At 35.1% G+C, this 14,958-nt stretch overlaps 1 protein-coding gene across 1 annotated transcript in view; it reads left to right on the top strand.

Annotated features, from left to right (window-relative positions):
• The window catches only part of CSMD1 (CUB and Sushi multiple domains 1), a 2,598,423-nt gene that overhangs the window by 1,562,754 nt on the left and 1,020,711 nt on the right, over positions 1-14,958 (top strand). The window contains exon 7 of the mRNA XM_072634370.1: positions 7,724-7,801. Within this exon, the coding sequence (XP_072490471.1) occupies positions 7,724-7,801 (78 nt within the window). The remainder of the gene's footprint in view (positions 1-7,723; positions 7,802-14,958) is intronic.

The following is a 14,958-nucleotide window of genomic DNA, read 5'->3' as shown; positions in this document are numbered from 1 at the left end:
TGTCGACCTGAAAGAATGGTTAAAGCAGGCAAACAGGCTAGGTGTTATGTAAATTAATATTGTTTATTCCCTTAAAGTTAGCAGTTAAATGCTTGCATGGAGCTAAAACATAAGTTCTGACTGTTCTGATACAAGAATGACCAGGCTTAAATATGTTTTAGAACAGTCCCAAGTCAGGGTCTCTATGTCATTCAAATTTATGATCTACATATATGTTTAATCATGTTATGAGAAAAGAATTTTATTAATTGAATATATGGTGAATACAATAAGGTAAGAGAGTTTACAAAGTGTCAATTGAAGTTACTACCCAGGATATGTCTTCTTTACCATTAATATGCCATTACATAGTATATGTCCACAAAAAATAAGATATAAGAAGTCCCATTATTCAAGATAGTGTCTTGTGTTAAGGGTCTCATATTTAATGGTTATAAACAGAAAAAAATGCTCTTAAGTTAGCCCCATCTGGCTTTGTTGACATAAGAAGAAGCATGCTCTGAGTTTAGTTCAGATAACAAAGAAGCTGTTAGGTTCAGGCTCTTCTTCTGGTTAATTAGTTCAGTCTCTGGCCTTTATCGGGATTATTAAATGATTATCAATGTAAATAGATAAATAGGTGGGAAGATATGTAGGGATTTGCTTATCTGTTCTAGTGGGGTCTCAGCTTCCCTCCCCAGTTTTCTTTTATTGGACAATTGCTGGAGGAAGTTGGAGAAAGCCAACACAAGGTCACAGAATAATTACTGCTTTATGCAAGTGATTATGTACATGACTGAGTTTGCCCTTTATTTTTAAATTGATCAGAACAACTTTAGGAAACACAAATTGAAATTGATTGCATCCTTCATAAAGAACAAATCAAGTCTCAGATTTTCAGACCCAAAAGATCCCTAAAGTGAGATTTCACATGTCTAATTTTACAGATGAAGAAATTAAACATTAAGTACCTAGAAGGTGCAGTGGCTTCCTTTATCAACTACTAGAAAGATACAAAGGTTACATAAGGCAGAGTTCCATCTCTCATGAAACTTAAGTCTAATATAGGGATTAAGTCTAATATAGGGATACCAGCATAAATATATGATATTATTATAGGGTTAATGCATCAAAACACTGTTGAACTTAAGAGATACTAGAGAGTCATTTAATATTTTTGAGTGAAAGATTCGCATAAGTAGATCTATTTTATGAGAAATAAAGTTTGTTTGCATAATGATATTAAGGACTGAAGGGAGTAGAGAAACAATGGAGCCTGGAAGGTCTATTAAGAGGTTATTGTAATCCAGGCAGGTGACAGTGAGGGTAGTGGCAGTAGTAACCAAGTACAAGGGACAGATATTGGGGACACTATGGAGATGGCATTCATAGGAGTTGATAATATTTGTAAAAGGTGAAGGGTGGGGAAGACTCTAAGATGAAAGAAGACTAGAAAGTTTTGCTGCTATGTAAGCTCAGAGAATATAAGTGATATGATTCAAAACATGAAGTTTGGTTGAAGGAATTGGGGGTGTTTAATCTGGAGAAGAAAAAAATGGAGAGTAGGGGGAAAGTGTTGAAGCACAATAGTTATCTGCAAGTTTTAGAAGGGCATTTTGATGGGATTTTAGACTTATTCTGTTTTGCCCCAAAGAAATGAACTAAGACTAATGAGGTGAAACTTGCAAAGCAGGAAGTTTGATGAAAGAAAGGAAAGAAAAAAAAACTTTTGGAGTTAATTACAGCTGCCTAAAAGTATCACAGGCCACCTCCCATGGCCACCATTTGTCAGTTACATTATGGTAGAGATATTTTTCAGTTTGGGTTTTGAATTGATAGTCACTGAAGTCCCTTCCAATTCCAGATTTTGTGATTTTATGACTGGTCCAAGTTTAAACAGAATTGGGATTAGAACTCAAGATTCTTTTCTTCCAACATAGGGTTTTTTCTCCTCTACCATATTCTTCTTGTCAGATGAAGAACAGAAGGTCACCTCTCAAGGCCTGAGGGGGACAGATATAGAGTAGAAGCTAAAATGTTTCTCAGCAGTGAAATCTACAGGATAAAGAAACAATTTTGCAGGAAGAAAGATCAGGAAAGTGGGAAGCATTTTCAGATGGGTCCATGTTTTCCAGTCTCCTAACCTGGCTCTACAACTCTTTAAAAATAATTCTCTGGTAGTAGGAAGAACAAAGTTTGACACTAGGCAAGAATGTGAAGAGTGGCTTTAATGATCTTTCATCATTCTATTTTACACACTGCTCCAACTGATCCTCATCCTCAGTGGTCCATTGCCCTCAAACTCCCCATTCACTCCCTCACCCCTGTATACTTTTGGACCTAGTAACTTATGAGGGAAATAACAAAACAATATTGAAACAAACAAAAGAAACAAAACAAACAAGGAATACTTTCAAACTCTAATCTCAAACTGTCTATAACTAAATTACAAAAATATTGTTTATAATAACTTTAAACAAGCAGAATCCATTATCTAATAGTTAGCGTGGATTTATTAAAGTCACCCTACACCAACCTAAATCAATTTTTTCTTGCCAGAATTTACTGTTCTGTAATTATCCCACAGCTTAGGAAGGAAATGTAGAGTAAAATCAAGATCAATGTTGGCCAAGATATTAGAAATAGTGTGAGACATTGAGAAAAAGTGAAAATGAACTTTTGTTTAATAATAGGAAATGACAGGTAAAATAAGGAACCTTTATAACTTAATAGTGATATTAAATGACACTAGAAAAGTAAAGATTATATGTTGGTTCTAAGTATGATTCACTTAATTCATGAGAGCTATGTCTATGCAGCAAGTGAATCATTAAAACTGAGAAGTGTAATTTACTTGAACTATAGAAACCTGAGTTATTGAGTTATTGCTTAATACAAAAAAACAAGATTAGTACTAAGAGGAAATATTTAAAACATTTCTGAGAAGGAAAAACTATATAATTGGGCCTATTATTGAAGTAATTAGATATTTTAAAAATGCATGTTACTTAGTTGAAGCACTGTGAAGGCACCCGCAGCAATGACAACAAAACAAAACCCATTAATAGCATGTGTGCTTCCTAGTAATGCAAAGATAAAAGGAACTGAGGCCATGAAATATACTTTTCATAATTTGTTGGGTCTATAATGAGAAAATTTGTAATGCAGATTAACAAATTCATATTAATAATAATAATGATAATTTACCGATTGTTCAAGAGAATAATAAAACAATGAGGAAGAGACTGTTAAAGAATAAAACACAAAACTGTAAATGTTTTCAAAATAAGATTAGTAAGGGAAAATACTGAAAAGTGAAGTTGTCATATTTGCTGAGGATGGAATCTATCTTTGCTAAAGCTATGCCAGGTTCAAGGTTTTTTTGGTCTCAATAACAGCAACCAGAGGACATTTTATTTCAGGTGAACTGATGTTTAATTAAAGAGCAGAGCAAAATAAGTGACAAGAGAAATCCATTTCTCATACACAGGAGTACACTCTCCCAAAGGCTGCCATACCATGGGAGAAAGAGCCCATATAGTAAATATCGGTAAGCAAGGAATACATATACAGAGAGTACATGCAAAGGAAATTTTTATGGCCAGGATGATGCACCTGGGAGAAGAAATGAATAGAAGAAAAATAAATGAGAGAGAGTTCATATAATCAGGGTCATCCATACTCCTATGATTTTTGCCTCTATTGATTCATTTCTCTTGAACTCCTTTTCCAAATTTTTCTACTTTATGCAGCATTGCTGCTGAGAAAAGTATCTCACCCAATCTCCTTCAGTATATTCAGTACTCACTGTCACAACTGTCATTCAAGAAAGTGAATAGGGTAGGGGAAGAATTACATTGATTACCAACTTTAATGTAAATTAATTTCACCACCACCACCACCACCACCACCACCACCATCATCACCATCATCTTCATTATCTCAGCTAGCATTTATAACTTTAAATTTTACAGAGCACTTTATAAACATTAGTTGATTTTATCCTCATAACCCTAAGAGGTAGATTCTATTACCTTCATTTTACGGATTAATAAATTGAACCAGACAGATTAAGTGTCTTGCCAAGGGTCACACATCTAGAATGTCTGAGGTTAGATTTGAACACAAATCTTCCCAACTCCAAATACAATTTTCTATCCACTCTATCACTCAGCTGCATGATCTTATCTGGAGAGCAACTTTGGAAGGGAGAAAGCTTTATTAACCACTGAGTTAAAGTGGGGGTGTGAGAATATACATATATATATATATGTATATATATATATATATCAGGTTGATGGAGAGAGGAAAAATTACTTATATATTTTAAAAGATCTATTGTTTCATTGCCTTCACTATAGAGTATACTCCTCCTCTCCTTAACAGAAAGTTTTATGAGTCTTTGTAACTGAACCAAACTGTTATTTGGCAGCCAGCCTTTTGGCAATGAGACTCTTCACACTTAGCTAGGCTTATTCTAGGATAATACCCTCAGGGCCTATAGTAAGACCTTTTTCTTTCACCTACTCTAGACTTCATCATCATGATGGGACCTTTGGAGGTAAACTTTAGTGGAGGGATAGGAGAGATGGAGAGTGGAAGGACATAGAAAACAAGCCTAAAGTAAGAATGATAAGTATGCTATCCAAGGTTAGAGATCAGAGTGGAATCTGACAGAATTTACTCCTCATCCTGAAAAAAAGAAAAAAACTTCATTTGAGAAAAATCAAGGCTGAATACATTTAGCTTCACAAAAGTAGGTACCTCTTTGGAAAATCGCATAATCTATTCCCTCTTTAGACTCTCATAAATGAAACCAATGTATTTAGATACTATCTGAAGGGATCCAGGTGTATTCTCTTTGATTTAGCTACTGTGTGTATCTTTGTGATACTTCCTTTGAGTTTTATATCCTTTATTATTATTATTATTATTATTATTATTATTATTTATATCTGTTATTATTTTCCTTTGATTTTTGTTTTTCCAGTTGAGATAGTGCATCTCACTCATTTCTCCTGAGCAGTTTTAAGGTAAAATTATTTCAGTGAGGGAAAGTAGGCAGACAATCAGAAACGTACAATAGCAAATCTCGTTTTTAAAGTTGTAAATATTTGTTATTTTGCATAGATCCTGAGCACCTAGGTGGTTTGACAGATAGAGCACTGACCCTGGAGTCAGAAAGGTTCATCTTCCTGATTTCAAATCCAGCTTCAGACAATTAATAGCTGTGTGGCCCGGGGCAAGTCATTTAATCCTCTTTCTCTCAGTTTCTCATCTGTAAAATGAGCTGTAGAAGAAAATGGCAAACCACTCCAGTGTCTTTGCCAAGAAAACCCAAAATGGGGTCATGAAGAGCTAGACAGGACAACGACAAATACCAAAGGAGGGAAAGTTCTATCTGTTTCTATCAAGTTGGAAATTCTGAAGAATGGGCAACAAGCTTTATGTCTGTTGTCTGAGGACCATGATAGTTCAGTTAACAGGGCTCATTACTGGGTTAATAACATTGAAAAAGGCCTAATGAAGAAAGTGACTTTTGAGTGGGTTCAAGAGTAGATAGAAATTTACTAAGCAAAGAGTGGGAAAGAAAGCACTCAGTATAGGGAATAGCTGAGCAAATGCATAGAGATTAAAATTGCAAAACCATTATATTTTCAAAATCCAAGTAAATGTTTGGTCTTTCAGAAGTAAATAGGATATGGATAGAAATATGGGACAAAGCCAAAATGATAGGATGGTACCAGCTAGTAAAAATCCATGAATGCCAAGAAAGAAGAGACTTGAATTTCATTTAGTAAGTAATAGGAAGATTTGGAGGCAATGCAGTGACCAGACTTGTCACTATTTGACACAATTAATGGTTGTGTCACTATTTGACAAAAATTACTGGAAAACTAGAAAGCAGTTTGGCAGAAACTGTGAATAAACCAACATCTCACACTATATGCTAAGATAAGCTCAAAATAAGTACATGATTTAGACATAAAGGGTGATATCACAAGCAAATTTGGGAAGCATGGAAAATTTTACCTGTCAGATCTATGGGTAAGGGAAGAATTGCTGGCCAACCAAAAGTTAGAAAGGATGACAAGAAGTAAAATGGATAATTTAAATCACATTAAATTAAAAAAGAGTTTACACACAAAATATAACAATGCAGCCAAGATCAGGAGACAGACAGCTTGAAATAAAATACTGCTCTGCTTCATACTGCTTATGGGACCTTCCTTCTTTTCTCTGTACTTCAGTTTCTTTATGGCATTTTGGAGCTTTACTAAGCAGATTTTTCTTACTCTGACATACTAGTGTGGGCAACATTAAACCATGGCCTGTGAACAAAATCCATCTTGTAACTTGTTTTTGCATGTCCCGTGAGTCTTTTATTTGTAGACTACGTAAAAAGTTAGTGGCGGGCTGTGGTCTGTGGCTTATGGTTTGCTGACCCCACTCTAGTGTATTATATTCTAAATATTTTCTTTTAAATTGATCATTGGAAACTTGGTGTGCACCTTGTCATAGAAACTGTTATTACCGGTGGTTATGGTCTCATGTTAATCTGTAAAACAACCCCTATTTGACTCATTATTCACCTAAAGCAGTCTAATAATGCTGTAGAAATTATCCATTGTGAATAGCATCATTTCTCTGGGAAGAGGCATTCAAATTTACAGTTTGAAAGGCCAGGAAAAAGCCTCTACATTTCATTATAGCTCCCATCAAACTACTTGCTACTACTATTTACCAATAGTAAATACTATTTACCAGAAGTACTACTACTGCTACTCTCTAATCATTACAATCACCATGAATATCACTACTACCACCTGTCCTTATCATAACCACCAGCAGCATCGTTGCAATTGCTACCACTACATCTTCTCTTTCTTCTTTCTCCTCACCCCTTTTCTCCACTTCCCTCTCATCCTCCTCTGTCACTGATAATGCTGGGAACTAGAAAAGTTAAGAAAAAAGGTGATATCTGGGGTCCTTACTGAAAGAATTGATTGGGGGTAGGATTTTCTCCTTTCCTTTCTTTCCTTCTAGCCATCACCAATTCACTCGCCAATGATATAGACTCTGTTATCTCTTCTCACTATTGCTAATGGACTTTGACATTAGAAGTTAACTGGAGTCTAAGGTCAGAGGAAGAGAATGTATACAATTGCAATGTGAAGAAGAGAAAAGAAGGGACATAAGATCCCTTGTAGTGAGGGGACAATGGCCACTTGAGGCCATTGACTATTGACTATTCTTACATCTTAGGTGTGGCTTATACCATTCTTTGAAACTTCTGTGTGCTGATAACATTTTTGCAAGAGTTATGGTCACCATCAAAGACAGAGTTTTAGACAATGGGCCCATGCCCACAGGATAATTCTGCAATTATTTTAGTGAAATTAAAATGTATATAATGGACTATCCCAGGTAGTGAGTACATATTATGTTTATGGTAAGTAACTCCTGATACTAAGTTGTTATGCTATGGCTCTAAAATTGTCTCGCAGTTTGATGGATTTATGTGTGTTATTTGGAAGACCTTACATTTAATTGTATTTGCAACATTAGCCTCTTGTGAGTGATTTCATTGGCCAGTGATTACTACCCTTCAGTTGTGCTACAGTGAAGATTGAATGTTGTTTTATGATGGGCTTGCACAAAAGAACCTGTGACTGTATGAGTATGTATTTGTATTTATTTCCAGGTCTTATGCTATTACTGACAGCCTTATTCTGTCTTTCAGTGAAAAAAGCAATTGAACTGAAATCAAGAGGAGTCAAGATGCTGCCCAACAAGGACAATAACCATAAAAATTCTGTCTGTAAGTCCTATATTTTTCTTTATGTGAATGTATATATTTTTTAAAGGAGAAGAGATAAAGAGAAAGCAACAATTAAGGAGGAAAAAGTCTACATGTTACTTTTTTCATGTTGTCTTTTCTTATTTTCCACTTATAAATATATTTTCTAAGAAAAGAGGGGAACACTAGGTTCACACAACAGATAAAGTGAGTAAATAAAAATTTTCTCCTACCTTGCTGGATCTGTTGTTCTTTTTATTATTTCTCTCATTTGAAAAGCTAATCCAACTGTCATGGTCTTCCTTTAGACACTGATAAATATACGATTTCTACTTCTTTGACTGATATGCATCCACACTCAGGTAATCTGAGAACTTTAGTTTCAAACTATTAGACTGTAGTGCCTGACTCACTTATCAGTGCAGAGGGTCAAAAGACTTAAAGACTGAATAGATTCATCCTGTCATCAAAAACAAAGAGATTTGCATCAGAACCCCTAAAAAGAGACCTATCAGGAAAAGGGAGAAGCAATCTCTCTATTATCTAGTATAGTCTCTGTCACTTATACTCCATAATAGACACAATGAATCTATCTCTTTTTGGAACTATCATTTTTCATAATCTTTGACTAGGTGGCAGCCATCACATCACTCAGCCTGTTGTTCTCTCCTTACCTCCTCAAAGAAGGATGCTAACAACAACATTTCATATTTTTTTGCCTATTATAGGTGTCATGTTTAAGCTTCTCCTAATAGAGACCCTGTAATCCCTTTCCATTTTTCTTTATTGGCTGTTATGTCAGTTCAGTGATCTTGGACAAAAGTCTTCCTTTATAGGCAAGGGTAGGACCAATAATAGAGCTCCTTTTGAGGAGACTCAGAGACTTTCTTCCCCAAAGCCATGTATTCAAATCTGTTGCATTGCACAAAAGAACCTTGCTCTGTGTTTTCTCCATTAATTAAATTCTTCATATGTCTTACTTCCCCATCTAATTTCTAACTCAGAAGCACGGCATTTTTAGCATTGAATTCCCTTGAGAGCCACATCTTTCAGACGTTTTCCTCTTCTCATTCTCCTATGGCTTCCTGGGTTCCCAGAATTTGGGGTCTGGCATCATCCAGTTTTTTGTACTTTTCCATGATAAATTCAATAGTGATATGGCAGGAGGTATAATTGGGGGGAAATGGAATAACACTGTGATGCTTGTGGAAAGAATAATAGATTTGGTGTTAGAGGACTTAGAATCAAATCCCATCTCTGAAACTTATGAAGCATATGACTTTTACAGGTCCCTTAACCTTGGAGCCCTCATTTATATTTATTTATATTTAAAATAAGGTACCTTTTCTAGACAACTTTAAAATGAGGTGGTTTTTCCAGTCAGTTTTTTCCATCACCAAATCTATCATTCTTTGATTAAACACAATCATCTCTCTCTCTCTCTCTCTCTCTCTCTCTCTCTCTCTCTCTCTCTTTATATATATATATGTATATATATATATACATATATATCTGTCTCTCTCACACACACGCGCACACACACACACATTAGGAAATCAGATTTCTTCTTTGCATTAATCTAAGAGGAAGTGACAGACTGAAGAGAAGGGTTCTGGGAGAAAAATAAAAGAGCAGGATAGAACCATAAGATCTTTTTAAATCAGGCATTCTATTTATTTTTTCAAATCAGCAGGTCTGTGTTAAAATTAAAAAAAAAACACACTTTTTAAAGCCAGTATCTCTATTTTTTTTCTAAATGAAGCCCCCAAAACAGTAGGATATTGATAAAACGTCCAGTTTTAAGTATGTAAGGGAAATAACAATTTGGGGGCCTTTCAGGGCAGATAGTTAAACCAGAATGAAAATGTCTTGACAGTCTCAGTGGCCCCTGCCATCTACCTCTATCTCTTTTCCCTTTCACTGATGAAGTCCTTGGAAACATCATTTGTATCCCACCCAATAACGTTTCAAACCAGAGTCAGAGAATCTTAGGGATGAAAAATACTCCAGAGCCCATCAATTCCAATCCTACCTTATGAGGAATGAATCCTTTTTACAACGTTCCCAACTTATGGCCATCAGAATTTTGCTTGGATACCTCTACTAAGAAGGAACCCACCACCTTCTGAGGCAACCCATTTCAACTTGTATTGTTCTCATTGTTAGGACATGTATACATGCATTGAACAGAAATCTAGGTCTCTGCAATCTTTGCACATTGCTTGTACTTCTTCATTTTGGGGCCAAATGAATCAAGTCTAATCCCTTTATCCCTTTGAATATTGGAAGATGATTTTTTTTTCCTTATTCGAACTTTTATTTCCAAATTAAACATCTTCGGTTCCTTCAATATCTTTTCATATGGCATAATATTTATTATAGTCACTCTCTCCTGGATACCTTCCTGTTTTTTTATATCTTTCCTAAAATGTGGTGCACATTTAATACAGAATTTCTGGTATGTATCAGTATGTATATATCATATAGTAATGAAGTTGATACATGAAAAAGTACATATAGATAAAAAAGTTCATATTGTGAAGTCCCTTTCAGGTATATACTGAAGCTATGAAAAGTATAGATTTCCTTCTCTCTATACTTACTGCCATCTATTAGTGTATGCTAAGATAGCACAATGCTTTATGTTTTTAGATATGCTGACACATTGTTGACTTATATGGAGCTTTCAGTCCACTGAAGTCTTATAGGATTAATCATCTATGTATGCCTTCTCCAACTTCTGCTTATGAAATTGACTACTGCACCCTACATATCATAAATATACTTCAGTCATCTGGTCCAACATCTCTCATTTTTATTGTTCAATTTTTTTTTTTTTTAGTGAATGAAAATTGATTTTAACACCCTCCTACCTTCCCATCCCCCCACTAAAAAAGAAAGAAAAAACAAGAAACTTGTAAAAATTATGTGTAGACAAGCAAAACAAACTCCCATATTGAACATGTGCAATATGTGTGTGTGTGTGTCTGTGTGTGTATTTTTCAATTTGCTCTCTAAGTCCATCACCTCCATTAGGAGGGGGATAACTTATCAGTGCCTAGCATATAATAAGCAATTAATCAATGCTTGTTAGCTGAACTAGGCTAGTATATTTTGTCATGAATCTTCTGGACTCACTTGGTTATAGCTTTGAATAGAGTTCTTAAGCCTTTGAAATTTCCAGTTCCTCTTATTTTATAAACAAAGAATATGAAGTTTGTAGAAGTGAATTAACTTGTCCATTATCATATCAGTATACAGTGAGAGGCAAAATTTGAATACAAAGTTTATAATTCCAAATTATTTTCTCTTTCCCTTGCACCACACTGCCTCCCCTTACCCCCCAAAATTTTCTTTTTTCCCACCAATTTAGCCTGTTCTAGACTAATGAGGTCTTTTTTGGACCTATACTCTGTCACCTAACATTTTACCATCTTATTACATTTGAATGTTTATGTTACCACAGTTTATTTTATGTTTACCATCTTATCATAGTTTATATTATCTAAAACTTTAATAATCATGTTAGCTTTGCCTTCAAGTAACTAATAAAAATGTTATCCAGTAGAGAGACTAGGAAAGATACAGTGGTACAGCCCACTTTAAGGATTTCTTTCTCAAGTTGACGTCAAGTCAATAATACATTCAGGTCATTCAATCAGTTCCAAAATGACTTTGCTGTTTATCTTTCCCATATTTCTCAACTTTATCCATAAGCATAGCAGGAGAGATTTTGTCAAATTCTTTTGCTGAAGTCTTATGTTTACCACGTTGACAAGCACTTTCATAATGCAGTGGCCTAGTAATCTTTCAAAAAAGAAGATATTAGTCTTCCATGTTCCCGATGAAGTCACTGTCTCTCCTTCTGGATATTCACATACTATACATTTTGTTAACATGTTGGTATAAAGAATGAAGACTTTCATTATTTCTCTAACACTATTCTGTTCTTCAAGGTTTTCCAAGATCTTTCACAGACCACTGTCAGAAGCTCAATCACGTCTGCTAGTTCTTTCATTTCACGAAGAATTAGTTTGTTTGGGCCTGATGACTATTCCACTTCACTATCATCTTCCTTGTATAATGTGTCCGTTTTATGCTAGTCATTTTTATTCAACCCTTCCCAATCCAAAGGACAAATTTCCTTGGAGGAGAAAACAAAATTAAAATAAAAGTTGAGTTCAGCTTTCTCTTGATCATTTGTTATCATCTACCCCAAGCTATGTTCCTTACTTTTTGTGGTCTGTCTTCTAAACTGACTGGTTTATTTAAGCTTTTTCTCAAAGAAACCAGTGGTTTCTTACCTGTGAAATCCTTATTTCCTCAAATTCTTCATTGACCGTGAACCTTCCTGTTTACTTTCTCTTTTGCTTTTCATGACACTTGTCCTGATTATTTTCTTCCAATCTTACCACTCCGCTCTCACCAGTTTACTAGATCATCATCTGTTTCCTACCTCCTAAGGATGGCTACAACCTCCAAAACTGGATTATAGTCTCTCTTCCCTTTTAATCCCTATCTTTTCACATTCATTTTCCTCTTTATAATCTTCAGGATATAATACTAATTCAGAGGCCCATCATTTCTCACCTGGAATTTTTTAATAGCTTTCTAATTAGTTTCTTCACTTCTAATATCTTCCACCCACCTCCTACCCACCAGTCTGCCTCCCATATAATTGCCAAAATAATTTACTTATGCATACTATTGGCATGTAACTTCTTTGCTTAAAAAGTATCTCTGATTCCAGATATTTAAGGTATGGCATGAAAGATATTTAAGGGTGGTCATTAAAGAGTCTAAACTCAGTCTATATTTATAACCTTATTTCATATTGCCTCTCGTGATACACCCTAAATTCTATTCACATTTAACTACTAGCTCTTTTCCAAGCTCAGTATTATATCTCTTGCCCCTATGTGTTCACAGAAGTGCTTAGTCCCCATTGCATAGGATCAACTATGTCCTCATTTTTTTATTTCTTGTTTCCCTTCAAAGCTGAACTAAGGTATGCCCTGCATGTGAATCTCCTCCTCTCCTCTTTAGTTGTTAGTGTTTTCTTCCTTAGTAAATTACTTTCCATTTACTTACCTGTATGCAACACCTCTACCCCATAGGAGAATGGAACCAAGGATTGTGCATTTTAAAAAATCTTTTATCCCATATTATCTAGCCCACAGTAGACATTTAAATATTTGTTAAATTGGTGAATGTAAGTTTAAGGATATGTGATGATTCCTGATTAAGCTGAGGGGAAGAGAGAGGAAAGGATTGCTTAATCATCTGAAAAATGAACAGGCTTGACTAGATGACCTCTGGAGTTCTTTCTAGCTGTAGCTCTATGATACTGTTATCAATAACACTTAACTCATAGAATTATTGTGAGGATGGAGTGTGAATGCATTAAAATGCCTTGCCAACTTTAAAATGCTATATAAATACCAATTTCTGTTATTAACACAAGGAAAACAATTTCCAGTTGACCTTTTACTTGGGGCACTATTGACCTAATCAAGTAAAGCATTATGGATATGCTAATTTTACATCCATTTTTAGTTTTGTTGCTGTTCCTTAACAACAAAGATCCAGTATACACACACACACACACACACACACACACACACACATACATACACAAACATACACTCACAACGTTTGGCATTGACATCTGCCCAAGTAACCTGACCAGTAGCTTTTCTTACTGAGTCTTAAGACTCCTAAGTGAATATTGGTAATTCTATGGGATCTAATCTATTAAGCCAACATTATTTAAATAGTGATTATCACCAGGTAAATAAAACTCAAATACTATTTAATTATATGCAGAGACAGAACTCCTAATAATCACTATATTCAGTTGTTATAAAAAGAAGAGATCTGTTAAAAAATCCTTATTTTATAAAGGTCAATAGAAATATAGTTAACTAATATTAGTGATACCACACACATACACACACAAATTTAGAGTGTGTATAAACTCTCTTAACAATTAAAAACAGTTAAGAAAAAAGTGGCTGACCAAGCAAATCAATGCAAACAACATTCTGGGTACAAATAGTCTTACAGCTCTCTTGAAGAAGACCAAATTTTAGATCCAAGGGAAAGTAGGGGGCGTGTATTTATCCAGTACCTTGGACCAAAACTGACCATTACACTTAATTGGGGCAGTCGCCTTTTAGTGTTTGCATTTAAATCATTGTGGTCATTGTGTAAACTGTTTCCCTGGTTCTGCTTTCTTTGCTCTGCTTCAGTCTATGCTAGGCTTATTACACCTCTGAATTCTTCATAATCATCATTTCTTATGGTGCAATAATTGTCCATTATGTTCATGTACCATCATTTGTTCATTCGTCTCCTATTTATGGGTACCCAGTTTGTTTCCAGGTTTGTTTTGCTTTTATTTTTCCTAACATAAAAAGCATTTCTGTGATTTTTTTGTATATAGATGAGGCCTTTCTTTCTATCCTTGATCTCTTTAGGGTATAAGGCCACTAGCGGAATTGCTAGATAGTTGAGTGGCCATTCCTATATAATTCAAAAAGGTTTTCTAGAACAGTTGAACTAATTCACAGCTCCATCGAAATCCTATCAGTTTCCGTCTTCCATAGACTTTCCAGTGCCAAATATTTCCGGTTTCACATATGTTGGCATTTATTTTTTATCTTTGCTATGAGATTGCTTCTCAGCACTATTACTATTTTTCTCATTCTCTTTTCCTTGAAGCTAAGGTCTAATAGAGGGTTTTTACCTTAACCTTGCCTGGATTCTGGCCTTCACCTCTCTTCTTGTCCCCTATTTCCAAAGCATAAACCAAAATTTTTGTATTCACCCATACTCCTCAACTCTTTTCCTGCTCACCTTTATGTATTTTTGTCCCCCCATTTGAATGTATGGTTTTTGAGGGCAGAGATTATGTTGATTTTTTGTAGTTGTATCCCTAGTACTTAGGACAGGTCTTGTAATGTAATAAGTGCATAATTAATGCTTTAGCATTCATTCATTCACTCATTCATTCATTCATTCATTCATTCATTCATTCATAGTAGTTAGAGGGATAGTCCTGGAGTCAGGAAGACCAAGGTTCAAATCTTGCCTCTGATGCATAATGGCTATGTGAATATGGGCAAGTGCCTTAAACTCTCCCTCTCTAAGGAAATGAAGAGGTTGTTGACCTCTAT

This window comes from Notamacropus eugenii, chromosome 1, assembly GCF_028372415.1.
Source record: "Notamacropus eugenii isolate mMacEug1 chromosome 1, mMacEug1.pri_v2, whole genome shotgun sequence".
Taxonomy (NCBI): domain Eukaryota; kingdom Metazoa; phylum Chordata; class Mammalia; order Diprotodontia; family Macropodidae; genus Notamacropus; species Notamacropus eugenii.
Note: the sequence above shows the minus strand (reverse complement) of the source record. Positions and strands in the feature narration are given on the sequence as shown.